The 13898-nt window shown below is 45.1% G+C and overlaps 2 protein-coding genes and 1 pseudogene across 2 annotated transcripts; 1 reads left to right on the top strand and 2 right to left on the bottom strand.

The window, feature by feature from the left end:
* The first annotated feature begins 1324 nt into the window (after window positions 1–1324).
* LOC119320086 (DEAD-box ATP-dependent RNA helicase 10-like) lies at window positions 1325–7125 on the top strand. The gene is made up of 14 exons (XM_037594217.1): window positions 1325–1593; window positions 2020–2236; window positions 2322–2445; window positions 2543–2612; window positions 3158–3220; window positions 3958–4032; window positions 4734–4853; window positions 5237–5278; window positions 5360–5434; window positions 5925–6071; window positions 6219–6356; window positions 6454–6565; window positions 6646–6734; window positions 6843–7125. Exons 2-14 carry the CDS (start codon window positions 2041–2043, stop codon window positions 6966–6968), a joined length of 1377 nt encoding a protein of 458 aa, XP_037450114.1. The 5' UTR covers window positions 1325–1593; window positions 2020–2040; the 3' UTR covers window positions 6969–7125.
* On the bottom strand, window positions 7079–7993 carry LOC119320087. Its single transcript, XM_037594218.1, has 2 exons — window positions 7578–7993; window positions 7079–7496 (listed from the first exon to the last, which is right to left on the bottom strand). Exons 1-2 carry the CDS (start codon window positions 7709–7711, stop codon window positions 7328–7330), a joined length of 303 nt encoding a protein of 100 aa, XP_037450115.1. The 5' UTR covers window positions 7712–7993; the 3' UTR covers window positions 7079–7327.
* Window positions 7994–8980: 987 nt separating this feature from the next.
* LOC119320944 lies at window positions 8981–12419 on the bottom strand (annotated as a pseudogene).
* Between the last annotated feature and the right edge of the window lie 1479 nt (window positions 12420–13898).

The following is a 13898-nucleotide window of genomic DNA, read 5'->3' as shown; positions in this document are numbered from 1 at the left end:
GGGGCATATGGGCCATCCCATAAGTCTGATTTTCGAGTGGGTGGTAGCCTATATGCTTCCCAATATTTTTCTTCAGTCTTGCTTTCATTTTTTTGGTTTATTTTTAGCTTGCCGATTTCTTCTGGTTTTCCTTTTTTGTTCAGAGTTATTCTCCCCTTTTATTTTTATTTGCATTTCCCTTTTTTATTCTTATTTATTGTCTTATTTTTCTATTTTTAAACAAAATGTTTGTATATATAAACAATTTTCCAACACAAATGAACATTTTTTAAATACATAGTGAGCATCTTTTCATACATGGCAATTTTTTCATTAAAAACTGCATATTTTAATTTTCTAAAATTCTTAACTCACTTTTTAAAAGTGCACAACCATTTAATTTTAATTAATTATTTCAAAATAATTTTGTAAACAATGATCTTTTTTAATACATGACAATCATGAATATGTTTTGAAGTTGTGATGATTTAAATAAATAAATGAAAACCTTTGTTTAATTTTTAAATTTGTAAGACTCAAACATTTATTTCAAACTCCAATATATTATGGGCAACACTACACGTCCATCGATGGATAATCTGAGAAGATCCACCACCTCAGGGCCCGTCAGATCTGGTCCATCCAAATGGCCTAGCCCTGTTCTTATTATCGCAACAAAGTCAGTGTTGTAGAACCGTTCGCAACAGAGGTCATGTTGCAGAAATGTTCAATAGAGATTTTGTTGCAGACCATTTTCCCATCTTCACTTTTTTGCAACATAGATGATGTTGCAGAAAGACTCCAGATCCAGATCCTGCAACATATGAGTTGTTGGGATGGGCAGACTGCAACAAGGGCTCAGTTGCAAAATCGCAAGAGACAATGCGAGGTGAGCCCCGCAGGACACGCGTCACACGGACGAGGCGACAGACGCCCACATCCGATCAGCCGACGGAAGCCAAGCGTTTCCCATATATTATTTTAAAAGTCGTGAATAGTTTTTCATTACATGAAGGTTTTTTAAAATTTTGTGAAGATTATGTTAATTACATATTGTTTATATAAAATACATGAACAACTTATAAATGACATGCAAATTTTTAGAGTTTGCTAAACATTTTTTCCATATCACATGAATAAGTATTTAATTTAACATTTCGAATTAGGTTTAAATTTGGAAAAGGAAATATATAGAAAACTAAAAAAAAAAGGAAAGATGAACGGAAACCGGTCCATCATGCGTACGCGACCGAGGCTGCTCATATTACAGGGCCAGCCTGCCCAAGTGACTGGGCCGATCAAGCCGGTCCACGAGGCATCCCTTCCGCTTCGTGTATGCCGCCGCGCCGACTCCGCCGCCGTGTGCGCCAAGTTCCTTCTCCCGTCGCATAACCAGTGCGTCCGCAAGCGGCAGCCCTTCTCCTCCAAAATTCCCCACCCGACCGCCGCCGCGACTCGATCTCCGCCTCCGGCGCGCACCAGAACTTCGGGACGAGCCCGCATCGCCGCTCTCGTTCCCGGCCCGCACCTCCCCTACGCCGCCCTCGACCTCGATCTCCCTCCCGGAGCTCCTCCCCGACCACCTCCCCGGAGCTCGTTCTCTGCCCTCCCAAGGTGAGCATGCGTTTTTTTTTAGAGAACTCAAGGTGAGCATGTGCTGGATGTGGATGTGTGTGCAATTCGGCTGTGGCTGTGTGTGCTTTGGGCTGTGGATGTTCATGCTGGTGGATGTGTGTGATGTAATGTTCCTGCTAGCCTAACATGTGTGCTAATGACAACAAGAACTACGACACCGCTATGTTTATGATATCAACAACATAAAACTGCTATCTACATGACAGCGACACCATAAAACACGAACAATTTTGTTTATGTTCATAAAACAGTCATGTCCACCTATTTTGTTATGTGTGTGTACGACAGCACTTCTATCATGCGAGCATTTGTTTAGGTTTGCCATGTCCACATTTTTGTTATGTATACAAGAGCACTCGCATGTTATGTCCACTTCATAAATCTACCGCGCGCCACGTCTCACAGAGAAAAATCACGCTTGTAGCCATGACGGTGGATAAGGAGGTCGCCGGGGGTGGCAAGGTGCAGCAGGCGGAGCCGGAGCCGGAGCCAGAACCGGCTGCCGAGGCGTTGACGTTTGCGGAGCTGGGCATCTGCCCCGAGCTGGTGGAGGCGTGTGACGCCATGGGGTGGAAGCAGCCCACGAAGATCCAGGCGGGGGCCATCCCCTACGCTCTCAAAGGTACCAGCATCATCTTCAGCCATGTATATGTGCAATTTTGATGGTCGCGGATTGTTGATATATTCGAGTTCGGTTTTGGGTGCAGGCAGGGACCTGATTGGTCTGGGACAGACGGGGTCGGGGAAGACAGGTGCCTTTGCGCTGCCGATTATCCAGGCGCTGATCGAGCACCCCCAGCCCTTCTTCGCCTGCGTCATGTTGCCCACGAGGTCAACTTCTTATTTTCCTTTCTCCTTCTTGTGGCACATTTTCTTCTCGCTAGCTTGTGTCTGTGTGGGAGCTTACCGTGCGGCTGTGGTGGTTCAGGGAGCTAGCGATTCAGATTGCGGAGCAGTTCGAGGCGTTGGGGTCAGCGATTGGCTTGGTTTGCTCAGTGGTAAGTGGTGTTGATACAACTGACTCTTTATTTGTTTCTGATATGAATTATTTTCCGACTACTAATTGGATGCACATACTGGAACATGCTACATGTCCTTGTGCGGATCATACTTCTCATTTAACTAACTGTTGTAATTGCTGGTTGTGAATTGTTGGCTACTCCCTTTGGTTTGGTTAGCTTGAGGGTACTAAAGTGTGGCGAAGCCAAAGCACAGTGAAACATGGTTGTATCTATAGTTTAAAGATATAGTTTTAAAGATCATAATTTCATTGCATCAGCTTGTTGCTATACGAGCCCATACCGACAATTTCAATGTTTGTTGATGACCTTTCTCCTCCACTACGACAAGACTGCATCACTATTCTCTTTGATATTGGTTACTTCTGCTTAATATAATTTGATGAAATTTGCTGTCTTCTATTGCATTAAGATGTTTCTTGGTGACCATGCTACTAACTCAAATCAAGTATCCGTCATCATGCATGAGACTATATATTGAGTTACATGAATCATTTTCAGTTGAGATATTTTCCCTTTTCCAGCTTGTTGGAGGAGTTGACCGGATGCAGCAAGTGTTATCCATTGCAAAACGTCCACATATTGTGGTGAGTATTCTCTACCCAATCCTAACCTAAGACAATATATGTTCAGGATACTTTGTGCTTTGAAACTGCAAGCAAGGTTGAATATGTAGGACATACATGTTGATTTGCTCGGGCAAAAATCCACACTCAACCATCAACACAGATCCTTTTAATCCTGGAGCATAAAAGCTCTGACACCAGTATTAGCATGTATTAACTCTTTGGACTTTAAAGACCCTTTCGGCCAACCTGAACCTTCTCCAATTAGCCAGCTTATTGGGCCTTTTAACTTAGCTTACCATCTCTAGTAATTATGTTTGTGAATACACTTCAGGGATTTATTGATCGATAATATACCTGAAGTTAATATACTCCTTCCATTCCAAAATATAATGCATATAGATTTTTTCCTAACTCCTAAGTCCAACTTTGTCAAGTTTGACAGTTTTTAGATTTTTTTTAACAGATACCATATCTATATGCACTATATTTTGGAATAGAGGGAGTATTATAAGCACTTTTAGTTTTGAAAGCCACTGTGATGACAAGTGCTACCTTATAAGACCCAAGACGCGTCATTTCACTGAATTTTGTATATGTGGCTTATGGAGTCTAGCAGACATGGGACTTGGGTGTGCAAGATAAGGCCAAGACCTTCCATCGCAGACAAAAAGAGCTTTTGTTCTCTTCCATGACATTGGAAAACTGTCTATATCAGAACTTAGCTTGTTTTATGTATCATTTCCTCCAAAATGCAGGTTGGAACTCCTGGCCGTCTTTTGGACCATTTGAAAGATACAAAAGGTTTTAGCCTAACTAAACTGAAATACTTGGTACGCATTCTTTGCTTTGTACCCTTTTTTTAATTTACATTATCCTGCTGTTGCATTTATACCTAGATCATTCTGATTGTTGGATGTCAGGTACATGATTTTGGTAAGTTGAATTTTCACTTTTGACAGTTGAAAAATCATATCTAGTTGTTACAGATAGAACCTGCATTATAGAACGGAGTAATGTGCAATGTGTAATATAGAAAGGTGGCTTCTCACAAAACCTTCCTCACCTGTTAAAGTGGAAACTTACATTTTCCAGGCACTGCTATCCTGAAGCTTGCTATCCATGTGCCAGAGCCATGAGTTGGTTGCGAGATCTTATGGGTTTCACCTCTAGCCTACCCCAACTTGTTTGGGACTAAAGGCTTTGTTGTTGTTGTTGTTAATTACTTAAAGCCTGTTTTGTCAAACTGAACCACCCCAACGTATGCGTTATGAACTAGCAATACATAAATGAATCAGTAGTCGTTTTCCATATGCTTGACTTGTTGTTGTAATAGTTACTTAGTTGTAAGTAGAAGCAATGTACTGTAGTTACTGATCATAATATATGTGGTGGTTAAGCTCTTCGGAACTTTCATTGTCAACTATTTCTTGACATAACTAGCGCATACCTCCACAATTTGGATAAACTATACCAACTAATTTAATCCCGGATGCTTTTATTTTGACGTGTGCTCAATCTTCTGGTTTTCTAGGTACTTGATGAAGCTGATAAATTACTTAATTTGGAGTTCAAGGAATCACTTGATGAGATTCTGAATGTCATTCCTAAAGAAAGGATAACTTACCTTTTTTCAGCCACAATGACCAAAAAGGTTGGTGGATACTCGGGAAGTTCTTTTAATGGTTTTCTGATTCAGTGAACCACACGAACTAAAACATCAATAATCTGCCATTGTTGTATTTATCAGATTGATGTGGCCTTGTTTACCGCTTTGTTTGGTGATTACACTGCGAAGTCTTGAGATATACTGCAAAAGTTGACAGTTTGTGATATAATCGCACTGATTCTGCTGAACTGAGCATCTCTTTGTATTTCTAGGACTACTACTTGAACTTGCTCTTCCAAGTTGCAGCAATGATGTTTCTAGTCATGACTCATGAATATCCTTATTTTTCTAATTGGTGCTTCACGGCTTTGCTACCTATGTGTTTTTGTTTGACTGAATGCAGAATAGCTTACGGGTTTTCTTTGCAGGTAAGCAAACTGCAACGTGCTTGTCTCAGAAACCCTGTCAAGGTAACCATTCTTCTTTGTAGTGGACCTTTTGCGGAGCCCTCTTACTCTTACTAATAGAATAGGAGGTTTTTTGGGGAACAGGTGGAAGTATCCTCCAAATATTCTACAGTGGACACACTTAAAGAAGAGTGGTATTTCGTTCCTGCAGATTACAAGGTTAGTTCTCGCACTTATTAATATAATAATGTATTTAAGAAGTGCAAAGTCCCGTTTATTTTTCTCAATACCAGGACCTGTGTGATAAATTGCAGGCCTGCGTTATCTCTTTGGACTTCTTTTAACAGAAAAATCGCAGTACTGATTAAGCCCGTTTTGAAACCCTTGGACCGAGATTCTCCTACATTTAATAAACAATCCTGATAAAGAATGCCGATGCTTATACCCTTGACTTCAGGAGATTAGTTTAATTACATACATGTTCTGTTTATTTTTTTTTGAAGCCCGGACCGTAGAGCAATTGTTCTATGGTAATTTTCTATTAATAATTGTGAGTAAGTTACAAGGAGAAAGGGGAAAAAAGGAGAAAAGGAAAGAAAAAACAGAAAGAACAATACATGTTCTGTTTTGAGATTATATTTCTCTATTCACCATCAGTGGTTGGAGTACTGATTTCCCTTTATTGTTTGTTTGTCATTTTCGGTTTCAGGATTGTTATCTTGTTCATGTTCTGAATAAGTTGCCAGGGAGCATGACCATGATCTTCGTGCGGACCTGTGAGACAACAAGACTCCTTGCTCTCACTTTAAGGAATCTTGGTTTTAAAGCTCTCTCTATCAGTGGCCAGATGAGTCAGGTTTTCTTTCTTAACTTTTCTTAACAAAAGTATTTGATTTCACCATTCACACATTAGGCAGCCTTTTGAGGAGATACAAGTGAGCTCCATCTTGGACATGTTAGTTTTCCCACCACAAATAATTAAACTTTTTCTTCTCTTTATCAGGACAAAAGACTAGGCGCTTTAAACAAGTTCAAAGCAAAGGAATTCAACATCCTTATCTGCACCGACGTGGCGAGCCGCGGTCTTGACATTCAAGGAGTTGATGTGGTTATGAATTATGATATTCCAATGAATTCTAAGGTTTTCTATCTCATTCAACGCATATTGCCTTTATTGTCGAGAAGATCGTGCATTTGTGTTGTCATTGATTCTAAATCTTATACCGCACCAAATGCAGGATTATGTACATCGGGTCGGTAGGACTGCGCGTGCAGGGCAATCGGGTTATGCTGTATCTTTTGTGAATCAGTACGAGAGTCTGTGGTTTAAGATGATCGAGGCGCTCCTCGGTAATAGTTTCCCTTGTTGCTTGTCTCCCTTGCACACATAACTGGAGATTTCTTTCTGAAGTCATCACCTATTTTCGCAGGAAAGGAAATTCTTGTACGGACGGCAGACGCCGATGAGATCCTGATACTTCGTGAGCATATATCCGATTCAAAGAGGATTGCACTGACGGTATGTACTCCACGTAGCAATCAATTTAAAGTGCCCACAATCGTCTTCCGTAAGTGCTGTGGCAGCTGCACCGACGCCAGTTAACATTGATTTGTTATTATCTGACAGAAACTGAAGGAGGACGGTGGTCACAAGAGGAGGAGGAAAGCGGAGGACGAGGATGAAGAAGAGGAGGAAGCTCCAAGAGGTCGCCGAAAACCGAGGTCTTTCAAGAAATCAAAAGGGCGGCGATAGCATCTTGCCTCGAACAGTGTTACAATCCGTATATATATGAGATACCACTCCACCTTGCAAAGGCTAGTTATCAAAGTTTTCTCCGTAGTTCGTCAGATGCAGCAGCCATATTAGTCCCTTCAGTGCTATCTGTGTTAGAAAGTCAGGACACTCTGAGCGATAGCTATTTCTCTGCTTGACACAAGATTTTACATCTATGCTATATGAAGATTTCACTTTTACATCAAACTCGTCCAATTATGGATGAAACTCTGTCTACAGACTGGTTACTGGTTACCCTGCAATCTTGTTTCTCTGTACGCCAAATGGAGCGCCACGCGGAGTCGGTTCTTTGCCGCTGGCGATGTCGAAAATGGCTTTTAGATGGAGAGATCGCTGCTTCTGAGCGCGCGAGCGACGTCGCCGGCGACGGTGAGGCAGGAGGAGAGCCAGCCGAGGAGCACCACCCACACGGTCTCGGCCAGGCGCGCCTCCATCCTCCATGGCACCATCGCATCCAAGAACACACGACCGAGAGGCACCTCCCTTCTGCAAGCATGGCCCGAAATAAAGGCCCAGAACTTCCAACGGGGAGAAGAAAATGAAGAGAACTGAAGAGAGTAAGCTTACCCTGATGATGCTGTGATGCAGAAGCTTCTCCCTGTTAGCCTGATGAAGAATGGAAGCTGAAGGAATTGGTGTTGGGAGTTGGGATCCTGCAGGTAGACGAGAAGAAATAGTTTGACGGAAGATGCTGTAGCCATCACGCATCAGCCCATCACCCATCCCTTTCAGCTTTTCAATCCGTGGCAACAAATATCTTCCGATCTTTCTGTTATAATATCAAGCTCTAGGCGCCGTACACTGCCACCGAAAGCTCGGCGGCTGCTCAGGGCGTGTACCAACCAGTCATCCCAGATGCTTAGTCAGGGGAAAGATCTTAGAGCTACAGTATCTCCTACCAAAAATTCCAACCCATAGGCGTGGTCGCGTGGAAAGTGACAGTGAATAACCTGAAATATCTGGTATTGTAGTATTTAAGAAAACACCGATATGTCAAGTAAACATCCGAATTAAAATGTAAATGCCTAAATGGATGGGGAAAATATCCCAATTTGTTTGCCTTAAAAAATATACAACCAATTTATTTTCAGTAATGCTAACTAGCGAACGTTTGCTGGGGGTGGGGGCGGGGTGGGGAGTCCCAGCCTACCTCACCGTGGATGCCGGGGTCACCTACTCGACCCGGCCGCCCAATTGGCAGCCTGCACAAGCGCCGCCGCACAGCCTCCTCTCTGAACGGCGCGCCCAGGCCATCCCTTGCGCGCAGCTGCAAGCTGCCGCCCGGTTCGTCCGCTGTCCAGCGCTAGCATCTCGCAGGCCGTTGCGCCATGCTCGGCGGCACCATGACTCCGCCGTTGCGCTGGCCGAGCAGCTCCGCCGCCGCCGCTTCCCATAGCACGACACGGCCACCCAATTTACCTCCCTCAATTCTAGTCGTGAGGGCCTCCTTCTCCAAATCTGGCAAAGGTAACAGCTGTGAACTCTGCATCAATGTCGTCGTTGTTCAATGACTCGGACAACGTGAAGCTGGAGGACAGAAGGAGTGGAAGCGTCCTCCTACTCGGACAGTGCGGGGGAGAGGGAACATGGGGTGGCGCTGGTCTTCGCCGGTGGCCGGCGGTGGAGCTAGTCGGGACGGGGTACGAGGGGACGGCAGCGGGGATGCGTGTTGAGATGTGGGGTCGGGTGGGGAGGAACTGAATAGAGAGAAAGAGATGTGATTGGTTTAGTGCCCATGCTGACATGGCAGCTGACTAGGCGCTGACTAGCCAGTCAACCATTGAAAACCAGCCAAAAAAATGATTTGAGGTGAAGAGTGTTGGTTTTTGTCCGACTTTGAAAGTTCAGGGTAGCAAAACAGACAGTTTTGAAGTTCAAGGTTGTACATTATACTTCGGTGGTAGTTCAGGGTTGTAATATGAACTTCTTTCAAAAATAAATACAAATACCCCTATAACATATATATCAAGTTATCGACACGCTGACTCGGGGACGAACGGTGTTGCACAGAGCCGCAACGGCGACTTACGGCGTAGGCCGAGGCCATCCGCCTCCGTCATGTCCACCTCGACGACGCCCTCAGGCAGAGACCAGTCGAAGTGGTAGCAGAGCTGCACGAGCGCCATTTGCAGGAAGGGGAGGCTGTACGAGACGCCCGGGCACATCCTCCGGCCAGCCCCGAACGGCAGAAACTCGTAGCTGCTCCCCGTGAAATCGACGGAGCTGTCCGCAAACCGCTCGGGCTTGAACTCCTCTGCGTCGTCTCCCCAGTACCTCGGATCTCTCCCGATGGCCCAGGCAGTCACGATGACACGCGAGCCCGCCGGAATCACGTACCCGTCGAGCTCGCACGCGTGGATGCTCTCCCGTGGGACCAGGAGCGGCGCCGGCGGGTGCAGCCGGAGGTTCTCTTTGATGACGAGCTTCAGGTAGGGGAGGTTGCCTGAATCAATGTCGCGCTCGCCGATGGCCGTCCTGCCGGGAAACGCCTCCCGGAGCTCGCGCTGCAGCTTGTCCATCACCCTCGGGCTCCGCATCAGCTCCGCCATGCCCCAGTCCAGCGACGACGATATCGTGCCGGTCCCGGCCACGAACATGTCGACTATGACGCCCTTGATGCTGTTGGTGCTCAGGTGGTGCAGCCCGCTTTTCTCCTGCAGGCCGATGAGCACGTCGACGAGGTTCTCCTCGACGGCGGCCGACGCGCCGCCGCTCCTGGCCTTGTCCTGCCGGACACATTTCCTCTCTTCTATGACCTCGTCCAGGCTTGAGTCGATCGTCCCGTGGACGTCCTCCAAGGCGCGGCGCATGCCGGTCGCCCTGGCGAGCACGGACCGCCATGCCGGGAAGAGGTCGGGGATTTTGAAGCCGCTGGCGAGCGTGACCCCGGTCTTGACCGCCGACAGGAACTCACGTGCGTTCCTCTGCTTGTTCCCGAAGGACGCGCGGGAGATGATGCTGATCGCTAGCCCGGAGAAAATCGCGGTGACGTCCACCGGCGTCGATGGCCCGACCCCATGGATGTCTCGTACCTGATTCCTCACCTGTACATGGACAACAGGTAGCAGAGTATATTAGTTCTCTGTGATGGATGTCACTTGTCACACGCTCAGCAGTCAGCACCGTCTGCTTAATTTATTTCTTCCCACGTTTGAACGAGACTGAAGCATCTGTCTGAACTTGTCTGATACGTACGTCACACTAGATCTTTTTCCACTTGTCTTTTACTTTGCGCCCGGTCGTTAGTACTTCCTTCATTCCGTAATGGAGTATAGTGCATATTTCGTTTTCAAAAGTCAACATGTCTCCTTCAAAGAAAAAGTCAACATGTCTATGTTTGATCAAGTTTAAGAAAAAAAAATCAGCGTCCCCAATACAAAATTAGTATCCTTACATTATTTGTATATTTTTTATTTAATATTTTACATGTTGATACTTTATTCCAAAAACTTAGTTAAACAAACACATTTTTGACTTTCAAAAATGTAAATATGGACTACATTGAGAAATGGTGGGAGTACCAAGTTAATAGTCGCACCCGAGCAATCGTTATTGTTGACTTGTAGCACCCAGATTTTGTAGTTCGAGAGATTGTCTGTCGAGGCATTTTCCTTTTTAATCTCCTATCTAGCACCATGATTTGTACTCCCTCTGTTTTTATTTAGTTCGCATATTTTTTTTTTGAATTTTTTTAGTTCGCATGTTAGTTTGGTCAAAGTCAAGCTTTACCAACTTTGACCAAGTTTATAAACAAAAATATTAAGATATACAATAACAAATGAACAACATTAGATTTATAAATGAATGTACTTTCACATCGTGTAGATTTATTATGATAAATGTCTATATTGTTTTTTATAAACTTGGTCAAACTTTACGAAGTTTGACTTCGGTCAACTCTAATATGCAGAGTAAATAAAAACGGAGGGAGAACTATTTTCTGTATTGCAATCCAAATTAACTAAAGTCCTAGTTTTATCCTTAGTCAAACATATTAAATTTGATGAAGTCTACTGAAAAGTGCGCCAATGTTTACAACACCAAATTAATTTTATTAGATTTATCAACCTATTTAATAAGTTTTCACACATGTGCTATCAAAAAACAATCCATGCAATATGGCTTAACAACACTTGCAAATAACCATGTGGCACACATTGTAATAAGCAACTCAAACTTGATGAAAACAACACCTGCAAAGAAACTTCATCTAAATGTTTTCTCATGTGAAAATAACCTTAAAGGCATGTGCTGGTGAAAATATTCTCTTGACTTAATCTTAAGATTATTTGCACCAAAGAGAACCGTTAGATGGTGTCAACCTTCTCTTCTAAATTTGCTTTTTTGTTGTTGCATGGTAAAAGGGTCCAGAAAGGATTCCGTATTATGTATCCAAAGCATTTTTTTCGGAGCTAAAACATACATATGTAGTCCGGGTGCGTACAGAACTGGCAGAAAAGCAAGATCAAAACTACCCCTCAGTTTGCGTTTATTTTCAAAAGTCAAACTTGTACTTGTTTGATACAGTTTTTAGGAAAAAATATCAATATATACAATATCAAATTTGTATACTTTAATCCATCATACAAAATATTTGCATATTTTGTATTAGGTATTGATATTTTACTCTGTATAATCTTGGTCAAACTTATAAATGTTTATTTTTCATAAATATTGAATGCTTATTTTTCATAAAAACTGATGCACTTATATTCTACTCCCCGTTTCTGAATATAAGCGTTTTTAGAGATTTCAGTACGAACTATGTACAGATCTATATAGACGTATTTTAGAGTGTAGATTCACTCATATTGCTCCCTACGTGGTTTATATTGAAATCTTTAAAAAGAATTATATTCAGGAACGGACAGAGTGAAACGGAGGAAATAATTCGTAGCTAGTGGGGCGCGTGCTGCGTGCATGCATGTGTATGCGATTATTTGGTGAAGATCGGGTGACGTACGTACCTCTTGCTCCCGGATGTGGCGGAAGGAAAGGACGCGGCTCGGGCTGAGTATCTCGGCGGCGCAGAGCTGCCGGAGCTTGCGCCAGTAGGTGCCGGAGGGCGAGAAGAGGATGTCGGCGTAGCTGTAGAGGACGACCTCGCCGACGAGGAGCTTGGGGCGGGTGGCGAAGCTGGCGTCGTGCGTCCTGAGCACCTCGCGGGCCATCTCCCTCGACGACACCACCACGAGAGGGGTCTGCCCGAGCTGGAGCGTGCACGGCCGCCAGGTCCCGGAGGGCGCGGTGCGGGAGCACGTTCAGGAGGTGGTGCATGCTGCCGATGACCGGCAGCCTCCACGGGCCCGGCGGCGTCCTCGGTCTCGGCCGGACGCGGAGCTTGAGGACCTGGAGCAGCACCACCGCGACGACGGAGAGTAGGATGGACTGGTACAGGAGGTCGGCCATGGCCCCGGCCGGTCACTCTGGCCTTCCGTCTAGGGCTGGAACTGTTTAGCTTGTTGCCTAGCCTAGCTGCACTTGGACAGTTGGACTTGATCGAGCTGCTCTGCGTGCACCGATGGTGTCTGGGCATGCAGGGTGTATCCGGCCGCTATATATCTTCTGCCGTGGCCAGCTCACCGGTCTCTGATCTCAAGTGCTCTCGCTTCGCATTGGCACGACTTCGTCCATCACCCGCTAATATTGACTTTCTGTGTGCTTGTTCTTCGCGATTCGAGCTAGCTAGCCTTTTCAATCAAGCAAGGTCCATTTGAATTTTGATTAAGACCTTGCACCACGAGTACACGCTATAGCAGCCGCCACCCCTCCCAGGAGATCTAGGGTTCCCACACCCCATCACCCTTCGTCGTCTTGTGCCGGTTACGCCGATGGGGAGTGCGGAGAAGCCACAATTAATCTACCGGTGAGAGCTGTAGTTTTTCTCTTTCTTGGAGCTTCAAGTTGTTCTTTGATGTTCCTCACTTTGACCCTTCCGACGGTGCTGACGCGGATGTTTAGGCGTTGTTTGGTATCGCTCCCTCCACAACTTCGGAGCGGAGTTGACGGAGCTGCAATTTAAAATGGCGGAGTTATGGTTTCGCTGCTCTGTAGGTTCCGGGAGTGGGTGATTACCGAACAAGGCCTTAATAATGGCCCCCTCCGGCTTCTTTTGCGTTCCAACTGCTCGGAGACATTGGGTCTTGTGACGAGATCGGATGAGGAGGTAGGTCTTTGTTATCCATCGCTTCATTTTTTTTGGGCGATGATATTGGCGGTGCGCAATAAGATCTCCCCCAACTCTTCCCGACTTTGGCGATGCGTGCATTGTGGATCAAGCAACTAGATCGAATGAACATGGTTGTCTTTCCCTGTGTGGTCAATGTAGGGGGAGTTGAATCTGTCCTCTTTGGGCAAGTGGTTCTTTAGCACGCTAGCGCCAATTTTAATATTCCGTTGATTCAGGCGGGTGTGTAAGTGTGATCAACCCGACATCTTCTTCTCTGAGAGCATCTCCAACAGCCACCAAACGAGGGGCGCGCTAAAATTTAGTTTGCAGTGCGCCGATCGTCTGGTTTGGCGCGGCGGGGAGCGCTGGCTCCAGCAGACGCAGTAAAATGCAGCGCGCTCGTAGCACCAGCAGGCGCGCTAAAATGCAGCGCGCGCTATCGCACAAACACTTTTTTTAACGGTGCATACATATTTTTTTGTTCATAGATAACTATACATAGTTCATAGCATAGATAAAAAATGATACAAAGATATTTTACATAGCTCATAGCATAGAGATAAAGAACTACGGTGCAACTAGATAAAAAAACTACGGTGCAACTAGAAACTACTCCCAGTCGTCCTCATCATCATCATCATCCTCGGTGGTGTTGTCTGAGGTATCGAGCCAGATGTCTTCCCAACGGTCATCATCGGGGGAGAAGATCGACGTCCCGC

This window comes from Triticum dicoccoides, chromosome 6B (assembly GCF_002162155.2).
Source record: "Triticum dicoccoides isolate Atlit2015 ecotype Zavitan chromosome 6B, WEW_v2.0, whole genome shotgun sequence".
NCBI lineage: Eukaryota > Viridiplantae > Streptophyta > Magnoliopsida > Poales > Poaceae > Triticum > Triticum dicoccoides.
The sequence above is the reverse complement of the archived record's forward strand: the minus strand, read 5'-3'. Positions and strand labels throughout refer to the sequence as shown.

Excerpts from the sequence above, each read along its gene's own strand:
- LOC119320086 (XM_037594217.1), top strand. The coding sequence starts at position 2,041 with ATGACGGTGGATAAGGAGGTCGCCGGGGGTGGCAAGGTGCAGCAGGCG. Across the intron at positions 2,237-2,321 it reads CATCCCCTACGCTCTCAAAG|GCAGGGACCTGATTGGTCTG; the intron begins GTACCAGCATCA and ends TTTTGGGTGCAG. Across the intron at positions 2,613-3,157 it reads TTGGCTTGGTTTGCTCAGTG|CTTGTTGGAGGAGTTGACCG; the intron begins GTAAGTGGTGTT and ends TCCCTTTTCCAG.
- LOC119320087 (XM_037594218.1), bottom strand. The coding sequence starts at position 7,711 with ATGGCTACAGCATCTTCCGTCAAACTATTTCTTCTCGTCTACCTGCAG. Across the intron at positions 7,497-7,577 it reads TGCATCACAGCATCATCAGG|AAGGGAGGTGCCTCTCGGTC; the intron begins GTAAGCTTACTC and ends CCATGCTTGCAG.